General features: G+C 34.2%; 1 protein-coding gene across 1 annotated transcript; it reads right to left on the reverse strand.

Moving 5' to 3' along the window:
* Positions 1–322: 322 nt before the first annotated feature.
* Positions 323–18536, reverse strand: ImpL2 (Ecdysone-inducible gene L2). The gene is made up of 8 exons (XM_090178800.1): positions 18466–18536; positions 10753–10879; positions 9855–9906; positions 8476–8666; positions 6035–6293; positions 4182–4345; positions 2333–2455; positions 323–419 (listed from the first exon to the last, which is right to left on the reverse strand). Exons 2-8 carry the CDS (start codon positions 10840–10842, stop codon positions 399–401), a joined length of 900 nt encoding a protein of 299 aa, XP_090034926.1. The 5' UTR covers positions 10843–10879; positions 18466–18536; the 3' UTR covers positions 323–398.
* Positions 18537–23272: the final 4736 nt, after the last annotated feature.

The raw sequence follows: 23272 nt of genomic DNA on the forward strand, positions 1-23272 counted from the left end.
GTAGTAGAGAGCAATATTTACGCCCAGATTTGGGCATTTTTCTATAATTTCACAATTCAGTGATTTTAGTCTCACGTGACACGACGTTATCCATGCTTTTTCGTATAGAGAAAAAAAACCAGCACAAAATGGCGGCCATAGCCAAAGCTACGAAGTTAATTTACTCTATATAAGACGCTAGATTATAGGTGCTACCTCGCAAATGCATGGCACTAAAAGTCGCTAATTGACTTGGGCCTAAGGTGGTGCCTAGCTGATTATAATTTTTATTTATTATCTAAACTTATTTCCAATTAGTCAGTTGTAAAGGAAAGAAACATGATTCGCATTATATTTTAATTTATAGCAAAGTTATTTTATTTAAAAAAGATACACAACTTAAGTCAATATGAAAATGGCTACACTTCCTCCTTTTCAGGCTAAACGAAAACAAAGAGAAAAACGAGAAAAGTTACGAAACAAGGTCTTTTAACATGAAATAAGAATTGACTTTTTCCATAGATAATAAAGCTACCACCCTTTGTCGGACTTCAGAACATTTATTATTATTTTATGCAGTCATAGAGAAATTCTCATAGTTGAAACGTCGACAGTTTTTTTTTAAAGTCGAGTAATGCAACATATTTTATCAATTTTTATCAGCATTGAAGGTGCTTCGTAAATTATGAATAAGAGCTTTGGAAGCTCTTATTAAATAAATATTTAGTTTAAACGCTAAATATTTTATGAGTTATTAGACATGTTAAGTCACCTTCTTGAAAACGTGTAGGAGGACCTTGTAGGAGTGTAGATTGTTCACAATGAAGCTACGTCTACACTCAGCTACAAGTTTTCCCTACACGCTGTCGAGGGGTGGCTTAACTTGTCTAGGGTGGATAAGTATTTTTAAAAGGAAACCCAAAAAATGTACTTTAAGGAACTACAATACTAGCAAAAACAGTCAAACTTCTGTCAAAATTCAGTCTAGAACATACTAGAAAATTTCAATTTCCCATCCCTCTGCGAGGTGCATAAAAATATACAACAGCAGGATATTCTACTAAATTCTAGAGTGTCGCGACACGAGTGAGTTTTGACAGAATCTTGACTTTCCCTGCTGGGTTTATACTCCCTTCAGCCGACAAAGTGGTGGCACCAAAATGCCGTGACTATTATTTCGAGTAGCGTCCGGTTGTTTATAAATGGTCTTAAGTTGGACTGTCGCGGAAAGTGTTGAGAAACTGGAAAGCGCCACATTTGAACTAGCGAAGGTAAAACAAAAACCGATTATCATCGTCAGCTTTAGTCCAAATGTGTCTCTACTTAAAAACAATATAATCAAAGACTAATCTATTAGTACAGGATTGCCCAATAACCTAAAAATACTTGAAAACGGGAAAATTCGGGGAATTTTAAAATGGGTCTAAAAGTCAGGGAATTTTAAGAACTAGTGAAAAAATCAGGGAAACGTCCGGGAATTTTAAAAATTAGTAAAAAAATCAGGGAAACGTCAGGGAATTTTAAGAACTTGTAAAACGTTTAGGTAAAAGTCAGGGAATATAAAAACTACTTTTAGTTTAATAGTCAGGAAAAAGTCATGGAGTTTTTATAACTAGTTTAATAGTCAGGAAAAAGTCATGGAGTACTAATAACTAGTTTAATGGTCAATAAAAAGTCATGGAGTTTTAAGAACTAGAAAAAAGTCAGGTTATTTTAAGAACCAGGTAAAAAGTTCAGGTTATTTTAAGAACTAGTAAAAAGTCAGGTAATTATTTTAAGAACTAGTAAAAAGTCAGGTAATTATTTTAAGAACTAGTAAAAAGTCAGGTAATTATTTTAAGAACTAGTAAAAAGGTCAGGAGAAAGTCAAGACATTTTAAGACCTAGAAAAAAAGTCGGGGAATTTATTTTTGGTTTTTATAATACTTCGTACTCTAATTTGTATTATTTATATTTATCGGTATTTTCTCAACCCCCTTAAATACATAAAATAGTATCCGTGCTATTTCCAGCCGTTTTTATGGGTTAAAGTCTGCGAATTTGAAAATGAAAAATATATATCAGTACATGAACTCAAGTTATTGAAATTTTGCATCATGGGATTGTGAGTTTATATTAGCAAAAAATCGCTAGGTGGCGACAGTAAAACTTTGCCTAAGGCTGTCTCGTATCGTGTAAAAATTAAAAGACAGTACCCTAGAGAAAATACTTCCCTATGGAAAATATAGTGTTTTAATAATTTGAGCTCATTTACTTTAAAATTTATGGAATATATTGAATAGAATAAAACAATAGATATGTTTTATAATTTACTTATGAAAAGATAGCGGTAATGCGAACAAAAATAACTTACGAGGAGAGGGTAGAGAAACACCACTCCGATTGCCAACGTGGCGCTTCTTCGTTTCAGACATTTGTATCCACCCATGTCTTCCCAAACTATATTTTTAATGGATAAATCTCCAATCGCATTTATCTAAAAGAAAAATAAAAATTTATTCGTAGGTTAACCTATTTTCGTGGCTGCGGTAATTATTTTATGTCGGCCATGACATTAGGAGGTCGATGATGGTCAGGTGATTATTTTGCGTGCGTTGTTTTCCACGTGATCTGTGACGTAAAATAATGTCATGGCGGCTGTTTTAAGGCGAGGATTAGCTACGATGTAGGCCGATGACGCTACGAGCAAACAGCGAATAATATAACTAATTTCATAGATTCTTTAAAGGAAATATCACGTGTTTTGAAAATTGGGGAAGCAATTCTGGGAGGCAGATATTAATTTCCAATCTCTATTTCACACGCTGAATAATCTGCACTTCAGGATAGTGCGATAGGAGAATCTGATTTCCCGAATTAGGTTTACGCAGTGAGTTGTTGAACGGAATCTTCTTTGAATGAGTCGTCTTCCACTAACAATATGTATGCGAGCTCAATGTACCATTGAAAGTTCTATTTTTGTTCCCTCTCAATTAGAAATTGCTGGGCATGTTTTTATTATTTCCTTCAGGAGAAGAAACTCTCCCTTTAAAGGGAATATGAACTTTCGTGTTAATGTTGGATCCACGAATTTAACATTTCTGCCACCAGTTTTAACAGAAATTAGAGATGATTGGCGCTAGCTACGTTAAAAATTAGTCATAGCGCGTGTTAACAGACGATTTTTCGATTCAGTTCATACTCCCTTTAATTCGAAATTTGCTGTGCGCAGCCATATATATGTATATATATGGCCCTAAATGGGTTAGTGTGCAATAACTGGTGGCTTTACCGGGAGTCAGGTTCCGGCTCTTGTAACCCATAAGGGCGGTGGCGCACTGGGAGATGTTAGCTCTGATCAAATGGTCCTATCTCCACCTCCGACTTCGGTCAGGTTTGGGCTGGATACTGAACTTCGGTTAAGGCTATCGGAGAGGATCCAGGCAAACTGGCCGCCTCGGCGGATTGGGTAGCCTGCTGTGGGGTGGCGGGCCTCCATATGCGGGCCCGGCGGTCCTGTTTCCCGGCCTTTTGGGGCCCACCGGGATCTCCGGTGCCAGCTGTGCCGGGTTACTTGGGCTGCTGTGTGCTCGTCGTTCCCCTTTAGGAGTTCTCTCCAAAGGGTTTGGCTTCTTACCTACGTAGGTAGGGTGTCGGCTGGAGTTGCTATAGCATCCATTCTAAATCCCACTGCTGTGTGCGAAGTGGGGATTGGTTCACCCATTGCTGCACCTTCTGCTGGGTTGAGTGGCTTGCGTCAAAGGTGCGACCATCAGTAGTAGGGTTCTGCTACCCATGCTGGATTTGTCACCTGTCCGGGCTAGGGGGACGCTGGCGTAGGGCACTATGATGATAGGCCTCCGGTGGTATGTTCTTTGTTACTAGGTACACCGGGCTATAAATTCTGACACACTGTGCGCAGCCATATTGGCAACGTTTTTCTTTCCTTTCCCCCCTTCCATTGTCAAAGGCCGCCTCTTCGTTGTGGCTACTAGGGAAAAAATAGGCCCTTCAATAAAACATCTTCAATTAAATCGCCAAGAAGTAATGTGTCGAACAGCCTGGACCTGCAAGTTACCCTAATCTAATACTATTTCACGTACATAACTTTATTTAGCGGACATTATTTACGGCGAAGACCGAAAAATCCCCGCCTTTGGTAGTGGTCGAAGGTAACAGTGATCTCGAGTAAAGTGAGCTCTAATGAGCATTAGAGAACTTACTTGGTATTTCTCAGAGTTCGATATCTTTTCATTTTCCGGTCCCAACCAAGTCGTCTCGTGCTCGTTTCCATCGAAAAATCGGCAAAACAGAACCACGGTATGACCTTGAATTTCCAGCATATTCCGCGTCCACGAAAAGACAGTTGGAACACTGCCTACCGCATCTAAATAAGTAAAAATAAAAATCTACTATTTAAATACAATAGGCAATCGATTTGGAGGAAATTAATTTTTTTTTATTAAATAATTTAAATTTACTGTTATACTGCAATGTATTTATGAAAATGTAGAAAATAGCTTTTGTGAAAATGTCAATGCCAATGCAGAGAAATAGAATTACAAGTAATAATTTAAATTAATTTAATTAAAGGGCCGAATGATGTTTGAATTTAGCTAGTTTTCCACGTGGGGTCCAGAAATAGAGCTGTAAAATTCCAGAATATGATTGGCCGGATCTGCTATCAAGAGATTTTTCAAACGCAGCTGTGGAAATTTAAGATTATTTTTCACTTGGTTAAGAAACAAAATGGGTTTAAATGTATCCAAATCTACGAAATAAAAACATAATTAAAATAAAATAATTAAATAAAAAGATCAAAAATCCTAGTATTAACGTGTTTTTTATGATCAACGTAATTGAGTTTCATTAGATTCTGGGACATAGGATACTGCCATCCCCTATAATGGAGATATTTTTTCACTCGCCCTGTCAAGATATTCTAGAACCGTTACTGTTTCCGACACAATCCTGACCTCACGCATTTTAAAAATTAGATTCAATTTTGGTTACCTTCTGGATAGGAAGATTTTAATTTTGGCTGCCACAGCTACCCCCTCTTTGTCTTGCTCCAACCTTTTATCTGGCTGCTGATATTACCCACTCCTTGTGTTGCCCCTCTTTCTCTCTGGCTCCCGATGCTACGCCTTTACTTTGTCAAGCCCCAACTTTCTTTCTGGCTCCCGCCTGACCCCTCTTTTTCTGGTCCCAACCTTTTATCTGGCTACTGCTTCTACTCTATACCCCCTCCTTGTCTTTGACCTCTTTCTCTCTGGTTCCCAATGCTACCCCTTTACTTTGTCATGCCCCCACTTCTACCCTATACGCCCTTCTTGTCTTTTCCCTCTTTCTCTCTGGTTCCCAATGCTACCACTTTACTTTGTCATGCCCCAACTTCTCCCCTATATCCCCTCCTTGTCTTTGCCCTCTTTCTCTCTGGTTCCCAATGTTTGCCCCAACTTTCTTTCTGGCTCCCGCTCCTGACCCCTCTTTGTCTTGCCCCAACCTTTTATCTGGCTCCTCCTTCTACTCTCTACCCCCTCTTTGTCTTGCCCCAACCTTTTATCTGGCTCCTCCTTCTACTCTCTATCCCCTCTTTGTCTGGCCCCTCTTTCTCTCTGGCCCCATATGCTACCCTCTTACTTTGTCATGCTTCAATTTTCTTTCTGGCTCCCGCTACTACCCCTCGTTCTCTTGCCCCAACTAGGACTGGTCTCGCCCTTCTCAAAGGGTTTACAAGTGGTCATTCAAATTATCTGATATCTACTGATTTAATGATAAGTATTTAAAATTAACCTCAAATGTTGATAATTCACATATTTGAAATGTCATGAATACGTTGGTGGTTTTAAAATTTCCCTATAACTTGTAGTCTATTTATTTATTAATACGCGAGGCTACTAGTTTCGGGTGCCATCATCTGATGATGGAATCGAAGGGTTCCGAAACTATTAGTGGCGCGTATTTATAAATAAATTATGTCTTTTCACTACGCAATAGCTGTCGTTTTTATGTTTAAGATGAGTCCCAATAAAATGAAAAACTTCGCTTACGCCGGACTATGAATAAAAACTACCTTTTGGGCAGAATAAACTGGCAGCTTCGCTCGAGAGGTCTCCGATTAAAATATTTGAAGGGCTGTTTCCCACAGTAACTCTGAAATCGGATTTCACTCGTTCAAATTGCGTTTCGGCGATGCACGTGTACCTTCCTGCATCGGCGACAGTTAAACATTCGATAGTCAGCTTGGACATTACCATCCCCATTGTGATTTTGCGCACTAGCCTCCACGTTTTGATTTCAGAGATATACGTTTCGTTTAATTTTTCAGCTACCTAATGTGAAAAGTAAAAGAAAATTAAAACTTAAAAACTGACATAATCATAAGATTTATCACTAGAGGCTAAAGGGAAGATCCTTTTTGGAAAAACTAGAGTGGGGCTCCAGGATGTGGTGGGGTATGTCACGTACATGGGGTTCCTTTTTTCCCTAAAACTAGAAAAATACGCTGTTTCATTCTCAAAATTTCAATTTCTACTCTCCCTGTAATAAATTTCAGTTTAATGAAAAAGTTATCCTCTAAAGACTTTCGCTAATTTTCATTTCTTAGGCTAACTTTCGTAGGATTAGGGGCCCCTCTTTGAAAATCTAGGGTAGGCACCGCTACTAGAAAACAAATTGTAACAGTTTATGATAAAGTAATTAACCTATTATAGCCTTTTTGGTGTCGTTTCGAATGTATTTGTATTCAGTTTACTCCTAAATATTAAAATATTTTTTGAAATTTATCAGTTTACTAAGTAAACCAAATAAATTTACACAATTACTAATTTAATGTCAATAAATTAATATTTAATATTAATTTGATAAGATAAAAGTAATAACCTAAGGCGAGAGATGGTTTAAACCTACGAACCTTAAGAGGTACAAAGGCGTCTCTGATATATTGTATTTGCCTTATCTTTTAGGCAAACGAGAAAGGTAAATTTTCTAGTACAATTGGGGCAAAGATGTAAATTTTCGAATTTGTTTCTGTTTAACAATGTGCCTGCTCTTGTCAACTGAATTCGGGTAAATAAAGGCAACTGCTTGTTATAAGAAATACGAAGATATTTCATAGAGATAAGTATTCATCTTCTTACACTGCTAATGTTATTCTCTTGAAACGTGTACCGGCGCAGGCCCCCGTCGTGCTCGAACCGTAAGCCTCTTAATAACAATCAAATCTGCCCGCTATATCATTTGTTCTCTACAACTGACGTCATCCGACGTCATTAAAGCGCACGCCGGTGACGTTTTGCTTTCCAGGCTATCGTCGATCCTAAAACGGTGCGTGTTTCGATTTTACTTTTTTTGCTTCGATTTTTCCATTACTAAGGTTGCAACCAAAGACTATATATACCCTTCGCTTACTAGACAGTCGTCTCCATACAAAAAACCTGTTAACACTTTCGAAACACGTGAGAAGCCTTGACCAGCCGTTAGAGGCTAAAGCGTGGGGAAAATTTTAACCAGCGTCTGCTATCGTATGCAAGTTGAGCCATTGAACACGTCAGTCCTATTTAGCGAAGCGTATATACATAGTATAGTCTTTGGTTGCAACCGAGGGGCAGTTCACTTCGATGATTACATTTGCACCCTTGATCGATTAAATCCAATTAAATCATGATTAAGATCATTAAATCAAGATTAAATCAGGATTAAATTACGATTAAGATGATTAAATTACGATTAAGATGATTAAATCACGATTAAGATGATTAAATCACGATTACGATGATTAAATCACGATTACGATGATTAAATCACAATTAAGCTCATTATATAACGATTAAGTTGACTAAATCTCGATCAAAAAATATATTCTAAAAATTAGATCGTGATTAAGTCGATTAAATCACGATTAAGCTGATTAGCTTGTGATTAAGTCAAGATTAAAATATTAAATCAAGATTAAAATATTAAATCAAGATTAAAAGATTAAATCAAGATTAAAAGATTAAATCAAGATTAAAAGATTAAATCAAGATTAAAAGATTAAATCAAGATTAAAAGATTAAATCAAGATTAAAAGATTAAATCAAGATTAAAAGATTAAATCAAGATTAAAAGATTAAATCAAGATTAAAAGATTAAATCAAGATTAAAAGATTAAATCAAGATTAAAAGATTAAATCAAGATTAAAAGATTAAATCAAGATTAAAAGATTAAATCAAGATTAGAAGATTAAATCAAGATTAGAAGATTAAATCAAGATTAGAAGATTAAATCAAGATTAGAAGATTAAATCAAGATTAGAAGATTAAATCGTGATTTAATCGGATTGAAAATGAAATTGCGATTTAATACATTAAATCGTATTTAATCAGATTAAGTATGCACCCGAAAGAGGAGTGACCTGTCCCTCGGTTGCAACCGAGTATAGTGGCGAGAATTTCTAAGCCTTCACGTTCTCTTAAGCTACGGCCACTTCTACTTTATATCTTCATTTTGTTTGTTGTGGCAAATGTACTTACGTCTTCGTTGTAAGGCGAATACGATTGCCAATCAGCAAAGTCATCTCCATTTTTAAGCCAACGAATCGCCGGAATAGGAAATCCGTGCGCTTCACAGACTAACTCAATTTTCTCAAGCAATTTTCCTTCGACGGTGCGGTTTATCTCGTTCTTGAATTTAATATGCGGAAGGGGAATGCGAAGATTCTTCTCTGAAGGAAATAAATAATATAATAACCACTCGTTGGTTTTGTAAACTGTTTTATTGTACAATAAACATTATTCTATTCCATTATGTTTTATATACAGGATGTTGGGGGTAAGTATGTCAAAGATTCAAGGGCGTGTTCTATGGGTTCTAATCAGTAAAATATGTCCAATGAACCTGCATTGGTCCATGGATTAAACACTAAAGATGTTCCACGAGCGAAAAAACGCAAAAATACTCTGTAACCTTGCCACTTAGCGGCGCGAGCCTGCAAACCGGAAATTGTTTTCTATCCAGGGGCAAACAAAAGGGCGTGCAATGATACTTCGTTTATATACTTTCCAAAGATCTGTATTTTAGGATTTGAAGCTTTGCAGATTCAACCTTTTCACTATTTACTATTTGTAATTTTAAACGAAATTTAAGATTGATAAAAGAAGCGTGTTTTGATCCATGTGGTTATAATCTTCAACTAAAAGAGCAGACGAAAATCACGAAGTTCCAAAATTATTTAAAAAAAATACGAGATGGCGCTACAAAATCATATCCGGTGCCCCTAGGGGAGTTAAGCGCGGGGGGGAGGAAACACGTTACGACCGAGCCAACGCGAACTCAGCATTGAAATCTTAGCTCGTGGAACATCCTTTAGTGTTTAATCCATGATGGGTCCAAAGCGCTTCGTTTCAGAGATATGGGCTTCCAAAAACTACCCCAAAATCCCGTACAAGAGTAAAACTGACCTGAACAAAATTGTTTTCATAAAATGATCATTTTTTTTATCAGATAAGCGAGAAAATTTGAAACAAGTGGCAAAAGTTCATTATTGCGCTTTTAGAAGTAAGATAAGTCTGACAAGGGATACAAGCTATTTTAAAGTATTGGTACGGTTAAGAATTTTGTCGTGACGAATGCTTTTAATTATCAAAATTAAAGATACAAATCTTGACAATTTCCTAAAGAAGAATTGATTTAAAATGTTCAATATAATGGCGTTTTTCTTTTGGTCTGCTCCGAAAGTCGACGCGTTTCGCTTTGGGTTATTATCGGGCAAGAATTATGAAACTTCGCTTAGTCTTTATTTAAAATTTTAGCCAAAATTATCTTACGAAACAAAGCTTTTAAAAAAAAGCCCAAAGATAAACGGTATTAGATTACTCTATTGGTTTGCTCAAATAAAGATTGCAACACTTACGATTTCGTAAATTTGTTCTTTTGTCCATAGAATGAATGGAAAACGTCTTCTCCTAAAACAGAATTTTCTTATTATTAGAGAGGTTAAGCCAGCGCCCGAAAACGTGAACGGGGGAGGTAAGCGGTATTAGTGAGTGTAGGGAGGCTAGGGAGCGGTTGGTTCACGTGGCATCATATGTAATATATATTTATAATAAAAGAGCCACATGTTTATAATTAAGAGGCCACATATTTTAATTTATGAATTTTGTTTATCTTTAGGAATTTGTTTTATTGCCAAGAAACGTTTTTCTGGAAAAAATTTTTCAAAATCAATTCGTTTACTCAAAAAGATAGTAGGGAGCGGAAATTGAGAGAAAGTTGAAAAGAAAAGGGCTTAAGGGAATTTAAGGAAATATCCCCGGCTTGCACGTGTCCCCTCCAGGTCGGATACAAGGTCAGTAGGGGGTCCAGAAAACGCGACGAGAGCCGCAACAATAAAACGACCTTGCTCTTCTCGCTTCAATCTTGGGTTTTTTCGATTTCACCATTTTTACGAAATATGGTCAATCCTAGGTTCCCGCTAAAGGCCACAAAATAATTAGCCCACCTGTGAAAAAACCTTAGCGCCGCTACTGTATCCCAACCCTTTTCGCACGGCGATGAGGAAGCTACGCTAAGTACTAGAACACGGTGCACTCCGACTTTAGCATTTCTATCTGCGTTAAATGAAATTTCATGATGGATTAATTTAAGTCATTAGTATTTAGTAAAATATTTATTGGTAAAAGCGAGAAAACTTTGCTAGCAACCTCTTAGGCAAGTTATATTCCTGTGATATAAGGTAGTTTACGCTAAAATTTGAGGCATTCAATTTTTAGTTTTGATGGTAACAATTTTGATGGATATATGACACAAACCATTTCCAGTGGATTCGATGACGCCGATACCATCGCTACTAAAAATGAGGCGGATCCAACGAAGATAAGAAACCAACACAGGGATACCATTGTTTTGAAGTTGGTGATTCAAATACGACTTGCCACACTGGAATAAAATTTAACCACTCTATACAAGTAGAAAAACGTAAATAACATGATCTTAATAGCACTAACTATGAATAAATGTGTCCCCAATTTTTGCAACACTATCAGGTATCACAGTGGTTCCAATTTTGGCAAATTTATAGCGGGTGAATAACCTATCGGCCTCAGACCACCGAACATTGGGGTTCCGCGAGGAAAATGCTTTGGGAATCCCGGCAGGCTCGAACTGTTGACGCCAACATGTCGTACCCAACGGCCCTATTTTTTGCCATCTCGAGCTGAGTTCTAGGCCTTAATAAAGCGAAAATTTTGTCTCCGCCTCTTGGGATTTTTCAAACCTGCCCACGTGGTCAGTCCCACTCTGGGAACCACTGAGATAACCCATATACTCGCCCTATAGCAATACGAGCACCCATAGTGAAATAGAAATTGGTCAAATTAATTTTACCTCTCCATTAGGCACGGCCAACTGTGATCTCGCGCTATAGCGGCCAACCCATTCGCCGAAATTCAGTTTTTTATATTGGCTTCAATGCAAAAACTATTCTAAAAATAATATCCATACAGATATCTTTTGCTCGCAGATTAACGGAGAAACTTCAACGAATGGGTTGGCCGCTATAGCGCGAGATCAAAGTTGGCCGTGCATTAAGCGATCCAAATTATTTGGTTTTAGTAGAAGGAAAGTGAGGTCGGCACTCCGATCCCGGGGTCGGGGTCAGGTTCGGGATCGGGGTCCGGGATTTAAGGGGTGAAATGAGGGTAAAATCGTCCAAAAGTCAATGTATTTAGGGTATTTCTCGCGACGATTTGTTTTCCCGTATATCAACATATTGTGTCCAGGCCAACTTGTTCATTTATCTACGCTTATCTCGAAAGATACTTGAACGTATATCTTATCAAGTGTTATCGTACGGAATAAGTTGAAATGATGTAAAAATTGATAACCTAGGCGACGCGTGCGCAGATTACCCCGGGGGACGCGGTTAATTTGAATTTAAGAGTGTTTTGACGTCATGGAATATTCGTTGTTAAAGTAGAATGGAAATATTTTTAAACTTCATTTTAATATCATTGTAGTACTTAAATATGCTTGGCACTTGAACCAATCTCACGAGTATTTCTTAAAACGAATATCTCGATCGCGTTTTATCGTACGAAATAAGTTGAAATTATGTAAGTTGTATGATTAATAACCTAGGCAGGAAGATAGCGCGCGCGTGCGCGGATTACCTGGGAGGCGCGGATTGCCCGGGCGCGCGGTTAATTTGAATTTAAAACATGGATTCCCTCTCCGAAATAATTCATGTACCCAAAATTGGACCGCAAGTTTTTTTCTTTTAGGGGAATCTCTATGGGAGTTTAACATTACAATAAAGCTAATAGGTCCAGTTTGGGGTACTTTTGGTCCGAAATGGGGTACATAGGGCCGAAAATGGTGACTTTGGTCGTTTTAAGGGTACTTTTGGTCTATTTTGGTCCATTTTTGGGTACATCAGAAAAGCAGTTGGAAAAACGAAGAGCCTTATTTTTTTTCCACCCATCTCCAAACTCCAAAAATTTATTGCTTTAATTTATTTATCGCTTCCGTAGGTATAAAATAAGATAAAAACCACTTACCTATATTTTAATTACGGTAAATTAAAAATACTTAATTAGTGTACTAAGTTACGTTTAAAAGAACCTTTTGTAACAATTCCAATATGTCGGTGCCCCATTTCACATTTCAGACGTCGACGGAGGCTCGGGGCACCATCAGGGCGAGGGCGCGGACGCTGGGGCACGGGCGCCACCCGCGTCTCAATGTCTGACTATCATCTCGCAGTTCCATACTGGGCTATTTGACCATCAAAATGACCAAATACACGTATATTTGAACATTTCCTTGACTACATGACTGAAAAATTGTTTAAAGCTCCATCTACTTGATTACAAAATTTGTTAAATACTTGGCTTTAAGGCCATCTAAATTAAAGTTATAAGAAGCTAGACAAAGAGAAATTGTTCTGAAAAATAAAATTAAATATATAAAAACTAACCAATAGTATTTCGAATACCAAATAATTCGACGTATTTGTTTTTGAAATAACTAATTAGTTTGCATATTTGTCAAAAAAAACTAAAAAAGTAATTGAAATTACTATTAATTTTACTTGCAATAGTAAAATACTAAACCAAATGTATAATTTATATTTTATTTTATTTAATAAATTTAAACTATAATACTAAACTTTTTCAAAAAAAACTTTTACAAACAAAATTTAAAATACACATTTTTAAAATTTAACTACACCAGCTCCAAGTCAGCTAGCGACTTTTTTTTAAGTAACTACTAACTACAATTAAAATCAAAGGATCTGCTATATTTTTCATGCTTTGAAAACAATTCATTAAAATCTCGAGTTTTTAAATATATGTAAAACACGAAGGAGCAGATCTTTTATCACAAATTTTCAAAAATTATATTTAATTTAGTTTATAATAATATAGGGAACTCAAAAATTAAAAAACGAAAAATCAAAAAAAAATTACTTATTTCAACCTTTCTCCCAGTTAATAGTTTCGTTTTAAACTTGGTTTACGTTTTAGTTTTACTTTGCTATTCTAGAAAATTCCAAAATTCCTTTAGAGTTTATCAGTAAAACCACTTACTTTAAGTATTTTTTTTAATTAGTTCGGTCTAATAGTAGATTACGCACCTATAATCCATGATGTTTTCATTTAAATTCAAATTATAACGAATTGAAAGTTTGAAGAAAATATTAATTTAGTTTGTAAATGAAATCCTTTTATAGTACTCTGAAGGGCTCTTAATACGTTTTGAACTTCCAAAATAAATTAATGTACTAAGTTACGTTTAAAAGAACCTTTTGTAACAATTCCAATATATATATATATATATAAAAAACCGTGATAAATAGTAAAACCCACTTATTTTTCAATTAATACATTTCAGATACACAAATTAATTAAATAAAAGTATTTAAATAAGAATTGCTTCACTAAATTATGCATTTGTACTTTAAATAATACCTGATTTTGAAATTATATTAGAATAATTATATTGTTAAACTTCTTTCATTTTTAAAAATGTAGTAGAAAATCAAAGATATTTTAATTAAAACATTTCTTAATTTCTTTATTACCTAAAAATATTTACAATATTTACAAATTTTTATATTGTTTAACTTCTTTCATTTTTAAAAATGTAATTGCTTGACTTAAATAAAGCGTGAAAATTATTAGTTTCAAATGATATTTACAAATCTTATCAACTCTAAAGTCTGTTTGTTTTATTTAAAAAATAGGCTTGTTCACTTTCGATTATTTAAACATTTAACAATTTTTATTTAACTATTGGTTATTTAAATAAATACCACTTTTATTCAAATAAATGCTTGGTTGGGTAAAAAACACAATTAAATAAGTTAAAATGATATTCTTTTTACCAACGTTTTTTAAATAAATCGGAAAATTTGTGGATAATAATTAATCGACTGCCGAACACTAGAAGCAATTCTAATTTAAATGCGTATATTTAAATAGGAAAAAATGAACGATTCGATCGGAGGCATATCATTAATTTAACGTATTGAACGTAGAGTAAGAGGCTTTTGTAGTAATTACTACCTATATTTGCATTTCAGAAATCTATTTTAACATATTGAACGCCAAGAAAAGAGGCTTTTGTAGTATTTACTACCTATATTTGCATTTCAGAAATCTATTTTAACATATTGAACGCCAAGAAAAGAGGCTTTTGTAGTATTTTTCCTCCTATATTTACATATTGGAATGTAATTTAACGTATTGAAGGTAGAGTATAGAGATTTTGTAGTATTTACTACCTACATTTGCATTTCAGAAATCTATTTTAACATATTGAACGCCAAGAAAAGATGCTTTGTAGTATTTTTCCTCCTATATTTACATATTGGAATGTAATTTAACGTATTGAAGGTAAAGTATAGAGATTTTGTAGTATTTTACTACCTATATTGGCATTTCGGAATTATATTTTAACGTGTTGAATGTAGAGTATAGAGAGTGTTGTAGTATTTTTCTTCCTACGTGACTAGACGTGAAACGTCTCTGTGTTATTCGCTTTAGTAATCAAGCCGACTCTGAACATATGTTTTACTCTTTATTCTACGAGGTTTAAACATACACCATTTCAGTACATTCTTAATTTATTCCATACGCTATTTAAAACACATGCGATAAAGATAACGAGGAAACAAGTTAACTCTGAACATATATGTTATGCTCTATACGTGAAGGATGTTGTAAGCTTAAATTCATAATGGTTAATGTGTAGTATTTTTCTACCTTTTTACATTTTATAGTATTTCTTTATCTATATTTGTGTGTATCGGAAATGTATTTTAACGTATCGAACGTAGAGTAAATTTTTTTTTATATTTTCTTTATATATTTGCGTATCAGAGTTGTGTGTTGTCGTATTAAAAGAAGAAAAAGGAACTTTTCATAGTGTTATTCTACCTATTTACATATCGGAAATGTATTTATATTTTACCGTATTTAAAATATAGGTAATTGTTTTTATTGGCTTGACTTAAATAAAGCGTGAAAGTTATTAGTTTCAAAATGATATTTACAAATCTTATCCATACAAATTTAATTTAATTTTAATTTTAGTGTTTTATAGTATCTTTCTGACTATATTTGTGTATAAGAATTATATTTTACCGTATTTAAATAGTAATAAAAGCGAATTGAAAGTTTGAAGAAAATATGAATTAAGTTCGTAAATAAAATCCTTTTATAGTACTTTGAAGGACTCTTAATACGTTTTCAACTTGAATAAAATTAAAAACAATAATCTAAGATCAGTAAAACCACTTTAAGTATTTTTTCAATCCTTATACCTATATTTACATATTGTAACTTAGTACACTAATTAAGTATTTTTAATTTACCGTAATTAAAATATAGGTAAGTGGTTTTTATCTTATTTTATACCTACGGAAGCGATAAATAAATTAAAGCAATAAATTTTTGGAGTTTGGAGATGGGTGGAAAAAAAAAATAAGGCTCTTCGTTTTTCCAACTGCTTTTCTGATGTACCCAAAAATGGACCAAAATAGACCAAAAGTACCCTTAAAACGACCAAAGTCACCATTTTCGGCCCTATGTACCCCATTTCGGACCAAAAGTACCCCAAACTGGACCTATTAGCTTTATTGTAATGTTAAACTCCCATAGAGATTCCCCTAAAAGAAAAAAACTTGCGGTCCAATTTTGGGTACATGATTATTTCGGAGAGGGAATCCATGTTTTAAATTCAAATTAACCGCGCGCCCGGGCAATCCGCGCCTCCCAGGTAATCCACGCACGCGCGCGCTATCTTCCTGCCTAGGTTATTAATCATACAACTTACATAATTTCCACTTATTTCGTACGATAAAACGCGATCGAGATATTCGTTTTAAGAAATACTCGTGAGATTGGTTCAAGTGCCAAGCATATTTAAGTACTACAATGATATTAAAATGAAGTTTAAAAATATTTCCATTCTACTTTAACAACGAATATTCCATGACGTCAAAACACTCTTAATTTCAAATTAACCGCGTCTCCCGGGGTAATCTGCGCACGCGTCGCCTAGGTTATCAATTTTTACATCATTTCAACTTATTCCGTACGATAACACTTGATAAGATATACGTTCAAGTATCTTTCGAGATAAGCGTAGATAAATGAACAAGTTGGCCTGGACACAATATGTTGATATACGGGAAAACAAATCGTCGCGAGAAATACCCTAAATACATTGACTTTTGGACGATTTTACCCTCATTTCACCCCTTAAATCCCGGACCCCGATCCCGAACCTGACCCCGACCCCGGGATCGGAGTGTCGACCTCACTTTCCTTCTACTGGTTTTTCTTTGGGCTGTTCGGACTGCAACAAAGAAGACATGTGTTCCATTGGGCTATCGAGAGCAGTTCTCGGAGATAATCGCGTTTTGCAATTGAGACGTTGCTCTGAAATAGATCAGCTAATTTCTGGCTCCCTGTTGCTCCGAGGTCAACGATTGAGCAACGGAATTGGCAGCAAGTTAGGTTTAAAAAAACTGAGATAAAATGGAGACGATTAGGTAAAAAGAGTTGTAAATTACTAATGTTTTTACTATATTAAAATATTCGTAATAATTCCGGCAGATTAGTATAGAGGAAGATAATTTGAAATTTATTAATTTAAAAAAGGTGGATTTTATGGTAATTTAAGTTGATAGATTTTTTGATTAAATATCGTATATATCTTGTTTGATCGCTAGAAAAAGTTGATGAAGCCTTGCTATGCCTTTATTTGAAATGTTGGACTAAAATTACGGTTAATAGAAACAGAGTTTCTTATTTGGAAATCTTATGGAACGATGACGTCATAGATACATGTTCTTGAATGGCCAGGGAGTTGAAAATAGTTTTGGAGCAGCCCAAAAGAAAAAGCCATTATATTAGAAAGTTAATAAGAAATATTTTCTCGGTCGGCTACACCACCAGTTAACAAGAAACGTAACCACTTCTATTTCTGTAGATGCTATTCCTCAATCACACTTTGAAGCTGGCATAGGTCAACTTCTCTAGAGTTTGGAAGTGAATGTGTCCTGTGGGCATTGTGGGGCCCACATCTTCGATTTCATTTACTTCGAAGTGTCAGTTCAAACCAGCTTAATCCAAATTCTATTCCACGCGGTTAATCCCAAATTATTTACAAAAAGATAAGATTCAGTGATAAACCAAAGACCATTGTAATCTTTTCCAAAATGAAACAGATATAGTTTGCATTACCTATTGAAAAATAAGTTTGGATTTCTAAGTCAGGTTTCAGAAACGTGGTCTGAAGGGGCTGAAAGGTGATAACCATTTTTGGCAAAAACACATATTTGCGAACTGTCATAAATATATGAATAAAAACTATCGTATGTTAATAATAGTTTGCCTTATTAAGAAATTCCATATATGAATCGCACTTAACTAATTTCAATACATCTTATCAATGAATTAGTTTTCTAATGTCTACTTCAATACATTAATGTATTTCTGAGTATTAGAATATAAAAAAAATGAAATAAAAATATAATTCGTTCGTTTTCCTTCAGAAGCCAATATTTTAAAATTCTTACAAATCGTAAAAACTAAATAATAAAAAAATTCAATTAGAATTCTTACACATTTTACAACAGTTAATTAGCAAAATAAGTTCCATTCGAATTCTGACACATCTTAAAAATAAATTATAAAAAATGCCTATTAGAATTTTTACAAACCTTAAAATTTAAATTACAATAAGTCCTTCTCGAATTCTTACACATCTTAAAAATAAATTATAAAAAATGCCAATTAGAATTTTTACAAACCTTAAAATTTAAATTACAATAAGTCCGACTCGAATTCTTACACATCTTAAAAATAAATTATAAGAAATTCCCATTCCAATTCTTACAATTCTTAAAAACCATTTATAAAAAAATACCATTCGAATTCTTAAAAATTTTAAAAACTATATGATAAAAACTCCCTCCGAAAAGTAGATAGCTGAATAATAATTGAAAGACTTACGTGAATGAAGCGTAGACGTTCTCCGCGGCGCGTCGCGATTGAGACAGACCCGAACAAAAGAAAGGTCAAACGTTTTTATTTCAGTAACAAACCATTCTCAGCGAAACCACTTTTATATTGAAGATCTGCCTCTTTCTCGAGCACGTGACGTGACGAAAGCGAAGCCACGTGCTCCTTTATAAATAGAAGAAAATCCTCCGAAGTATCGCTTCATCGCGCGGAACCCTGAAATGCGAAGAATGAAGTTAAAACGGAAATTGAAAGCGATCAATTCAAAAAGGGCAGACCAGAGAAAGACAACCGAAATAGTTTAGGCGATTCATTTGAGGAGGTTCTTCGGCGGATTGATATGATCGTTACAAACTAAGGAAATTGAACCCTATAGAACTGTCCAAAGACGCTGTTAGCGTCAATGTCGTATTCACGCTAGTTTAATCAGGTCGTAATTTAACATTAGTAATACAAATGTACCCAACTACCCACGAACTAATTGAAAATGTTTTAGATTGAGAGTTCTAGTTAAATTTCCGGCGCGGCTAATCCAAGCAATCGTTGATAATTTAAAAAGGAAAACGGAAAGTTTTAATGATGTACTGTTTTTTGTAATATAATATAAAGTTATATATATTCCTGTACAGTACATCGGTTGATATCATTGATCTTTGGCGTGTTGGGAAACCAAAAGCATGATAACATGACAGTGAACATTAAGTCTGGTTATTCACCAGGTAGCTAAGCTACATAAATAATTAAAAAATGGGTTGCAACATAAAAATGATTTATTTTCGTTCAAAATACAACTTTAACTGAAATAGCTTAAGCGGATTCAATGTTGACGAGAGGGTGAGTGCCTTTAGACTAGATCAAAAGTAATTGTGGTCACAATTAAATTAATTTTTTACACCAACTATTCTGACAAGGCAAAAAAATACCATATACAATTAAATTATTCTGTCTATCAGTCCTTTGAGCTGGGTTTCTTCATAAAATTTGTTTGGGCGTAGAAGACTACAAGGGAAGCTCACTATGATTTACGGTGTCCTAACAATAATTATTTTATAATAATTATAATAACAATAATAATAATAATACTAATACTACTAATAATAATAATAATACTAATAATAATAATAATAATAATAATAATAATAATATTTCCAGATTGCAACAAGCTATTTCCAAGGTAAAATCTTATACTGCTTTGAACTTGTAAAGTGTTAATTTCCCCGCTTCCAAAAGCTATCATTGTCAAAAATGACCCAAAGATTCGGATTCAAATTCCTTAAAAAAAACCACACACGTATAATAATGTTTCTTTGTTCCACCATTTGTAAAACTTCATTGTAAAATAAAAGACGTCTTAAAAAAAATAAATAAAAATAAACATAAAAAAAAATAATAATAATAATAATAATAATAATAGTAATAATAATATATTATTGTTGTTGTTATTATTAATATTATTATAATTATGATTATTTCATAATTTCAATCATGGTTTAATAATGTTAATTACTAATAAATCATTCCAATCTCAGTTTAATATTTTCAATCACGATGTAATCATTGAAATCTCGAATAAATCATGGAAATCTCGATTAAATCATTGAAATCTCGATTAAATCATTGAAATCTTGATATAATCATTGAAATCTCGATGTAAACATTAAAATCTTAATTTAATCATTTAAATCTTGATTTAATCATTTAATCTCGTTTTAATCATTAAAATCTCGATTTAATCATTTAAATCTCGATTTAATCATTTAAATCTCGATTTAATCATTTAAATCTCGATTTAATCATTTAAATCTCGATTTAATCATTTAAATCTCGATTTAATCATTTAAATCTCGATTTAATCATTTGAATCTCGATTTAATCACTTAAATCTTGATTTAATCACTTAAATCTTGATTTAATCACTTAAATCTTGATTTAATCACTTAAATCTTGATTTAATCACTTAAATCTTGATTTAATCACTTAAATCTTGATTTAATCACTTAAATCTTGATTTAATCACTTAAATCTTGATTTAATCACTTAAATCTTGATTTAATCACTTAAATCTTGATTTAATCATTTAAATCTTGATTTAATCATTTAAATCTTGATTTAATCGTTTAAATCTAAATTTAATCGTTTAAATCTAAATTTAATCATTTAAACCTCGATTTAATGATTTAAACTTGGATTTAATGATTTAAACCTCGATTTAATCATTGAAATCTCGATTTAATAATTGAAATCTTCATTTAATCATTGAAATCTTGATCATAATAGTGACTACCAGGTTCCAAAAATGGATTTCATTGCTCATAGTTTTGCATCTTCTATGCAAAATTAAAACATTATTTTAAACTGAATTTAGCCATGAACTATTGGACTTTGAGGTACTTCAAAAGAGCGGTTTCCGCGACACAATGTAAAGACCGCATTAATTAAGTACAATAATTCATTTTCATATATGAAATTCTAAAAGCTTGATAACAGAAATAAAGCCAGGCTTGAGCGGTTCTCCGAATTTCACATCTGAGGACACGAATCGACAGAAGCTCCCGTTTTTGATATTCCAAGCACCTTTGGAAACTAGCTTTAGATTTTTTTCTTTTCAAGGGAGCGAAGAATAATCAAATAAGGATGTTCTCGTTCGCGGAGAAAGTCACGCACTCTTTTGTCGTTCACCGAAATTTGAAACCACGAATTCTAGCGCTTTGACACACACAAATTCTACGAATATTGTAATACAGCGAGCCCCATCGTGCTAATAACGGATGAGAGATTTACGCGCAGTTTCAAGAGAGATACATTTTAAGAAAAATAATTTTTTTTTCTTTCCTGCTGATATAGTGAAGTTTATACTCATATTCAGGAACACCTTCAATAAAGCAAAAAGACAGAAGTATGGAAATCTAACGAATTTTCATTACTCATTTCCACAATTCGCATTATAGAAGTATCATCGCTATTCTCGAGAATTGCTTGAAGTTAGGTTTCCAAAGAGGATTGAAAACTGAAAAATTTTCGCCGAATTTCGCGTATGAAGATTATCAAGAAAAATGTCACTTAGAAACATATTTCAAGCGCCTTTCGGAAACTTTGGTACTGATGTATTTAGAAAAGAGGTTTTTCCTCCTTCTGCATTGAGTTTGCCAATTATCTGCCTACTGGTTAAAAGGGTTTCCCCCGAGATCTTTAGTTTCCCTTTTCCATAAAAACTTGTAGAGGTTAACGGTAATAGTAAGTGTAGGGAGCTGTTGGCCTCCTCTCTACAACATACATACATAATTGCTATTACAGATGGAACATATGATTTAAAAAAAAGTAAATATCCGTAGACAGTATAGTGGTTAGAGTACCCCAAAAGCAGCGTTGACACTTAAACAAATTATCGAGCTGATTACGTAACTCACACTTTGACTCAAACGAATTGCAGAAAAATCTCTTAGAATAGTTTTTCTGTAAATTGTAAAATAAACATAAATTTTCATTTCTAAGGGACGCAAATAATGCCTTTAAATAAATTGGCTTGTATTAAAAACCGCTGACTAAATAAATGTCTGGGGAAATCTGATCTAAAACGACTTGGTAGGTTATGGTCAGTAAAATGAGTGCCTGCCTTACATATGGTACAGAGTGTTTCCCATACAACCGAATTCTCATTCGACCGAATCCTACAAAAGTACTTTAAATAAAATATCATTAATAGCCGATTATAGTTTGTCCTACTGCGACTGGACCAATAACCGAATTTGTCTATGGTTTCTCTTCATACTGCCAAAGCTGAAAATTTTCTATGCATAGAACTGGCAGCATTTTTCAACAGGGGGGCAAGACAATCAGAGAGGGGTTTATTGAATCGCATATTTTGGCGGATTTTCAATAAATTTACAAAGATTTTTTTAATATACAATAATTAAACATATTTTTTTTCTAACCTAACCCGGCCCAACCCAGCCTAACCTAACCAAGCCTAGACTACCCTAACCTAACCGAACCTTACCTAACCCTATACCCTAAACCAAACCCACACCTTAATCCTAACTTATAGGGATAAATTACTTATAAAATATCGGATTCATTCGGTTGAATTGGACCCCGCCAAATTGGTGCTATTTTAAATATATTGATTCGGTCTAATGGGAATTCGGTAATCTGGAAGAATACCCATGGGACAAGCCATCGCTCTGAGCTATAATATCGATTATTCTCCCTAAACACCAATCGATCCATTAAATAGTAGCTACATGGAATGCCCTCGATTACCCCTAAATATAAGGAAAAGTATGGCGAATGGAGCAGTGCCACGACGAATATTTCCATCCTGCTTTGTTGTTATTAGTGTTACCAGGAAACTATATGCGTATGCACTTGGAATAGTTAAGGTTCCATTGGCACCGTTCTGCGAAAGCGGCTGGAGAAATGTGCGGGGCTTAAACTATGTAAGCTGGCTGCCATCGTCAAAGGGAATATAACCTGCAAAGCAATCTTTATGGAAGACCCATTCAATTTTTTAAATTACCCTGTACAGTGGCGCCAAACATTTCTAAAGCCAAGGCCAGAGCGGCTAGAGCTGCAAACGTTGGTGTTCCACACCAAATACCTGAGGCTATATTCCCTTTAAGAAGACGCGCCCCGGAAAATACACTGCACAGAAAATGGATTTAAGAATTACCGATTTATTGTCACACTGAAGATCTTGTATAATTTCTCATCTTCTTCCGGAAACCGGTCAGACTCGGCGTAAAATTAGGTATTAGATGGTTCAAAAGTTCACAGGAGATAAGTGAACTTCTATTCGAGG

Source organism: Leiobunum rupestre, chromosome 6 (genome assembly GCF_980474605.1).
Source record: "Leiobunum rupestre chromosome 6, qqLeiRupe1.1.hap1, whole genome shotgun sequence".
NCBI lineage: Eukaryota > Metazoa > Arthropoda > Arachnida > Opiliones > Sclerosomatidae > Leiobunum > Leiobunum rupestre.